The sequence below is a fragment of the Trichinella spiralis genome (genome assembly GCF_000181795.1).
Source record: "Trichinella spiralis strain ISS 195 chromosome Unknown Scfld5532, whole genome shotgun sequence".
Taxonomy (NCBI): domain Eukaryota; kingdom Metazoa; phylum Nematoda; class Enoplea; order Trichinellida; family Trichinellidae; genus Trichinella; species Trichinella spiralis.
The window spans coordinates 1-860 of NW_003532471.1; the positions used below are offsets into that span (position 1 = coordinate 1).

The 860-nt window shown below is 32.9% G+C and overlaps 1 protein-coding gene across 1 annotated transcript; it reads right to left on the minus strand.

Annotated features, from left to right (window-relative positions):
* Positions 1-84: 84 nt before the first annotated feature.
* Positions 85-772, minus strand: Tsp_15916 (conserved hypothetical protein; the record flags this gene model as incomplete). Its single annotated transcript, XM_003366719.1, has 3 exons — positions 85-322; positions 385-467; positions 552-772. Coding segments are annotated over 3 exons (542 nt in total), but the record flags the coding sequence as incomplete, so codon positions are not given.
* Positions 773-860: the final 88 nt, after the last annotated feature.

Here is an 860-nt window from a genome sequence, read left to right on the forward strand (position 1 = left end):
GTAGAGTTCGCAAGGATAAAAGAATATGGCCAAGACGTTCTACGATATGGTGTGCCAATAGTTTTTTCAATTTCTCTTTTATACTTAATTGTCAACTGTTGCGGAGTCAATGGTTCTTTGTACAGATCGTCCGATAATTCAATTTTGAAATTTAACTGCGAATTTAACGACTGATTTGGCATCTCATAAAAATCATGTAAATCTATTTGTCGTCCTTGTTCACCAAATTTAAATTTCATTGATTTTTCCGTCAAGCCCCAAAGATTTTTCAAACAGTCCCTGGCTGCCATTTCTGTAGCAATCAACACACTTTCTCCTGCAGCTGAAAAAGAAAACAATTTATAATTTTTCATTCACAATTTTCCAATTAACATCTATACTAACATTCACCAATCAACTTTTTATCACAATAAATTCCAACCACGTACACCGGTGTTACAGTAAATTCACCTGACGATCGCAAAATTCTGAAAAGAATTTTTTTAATGATAATCGCATTGACGTACAAATATAATTTCGTGTAAAAAAAACAATGACATTAAACCTAATACCTAGGTTCAGGAGTGCCACGATCATTTTTTTCCAATAAAGCAGTTAATATTTTCAAAGGTTCTTTGAAATACCACAGTTCATTTATATCGACGTTGATTAGTTGAGTTAGGACAAAATCTTGAACAAAGTATCCAGCTTCCGCTTCATTTCCATCGAATAAAATTGCCCCAACAATAGATCGAAGTGAACTGCTCATCAAAGAATTATTATATGGAAAATTCTGCAACAATTTCATAAAATCCAATCATAACAAACAACCACATGTTAACAGGCAATACTTACATCAAGCCCACTCAACAATTCATAAA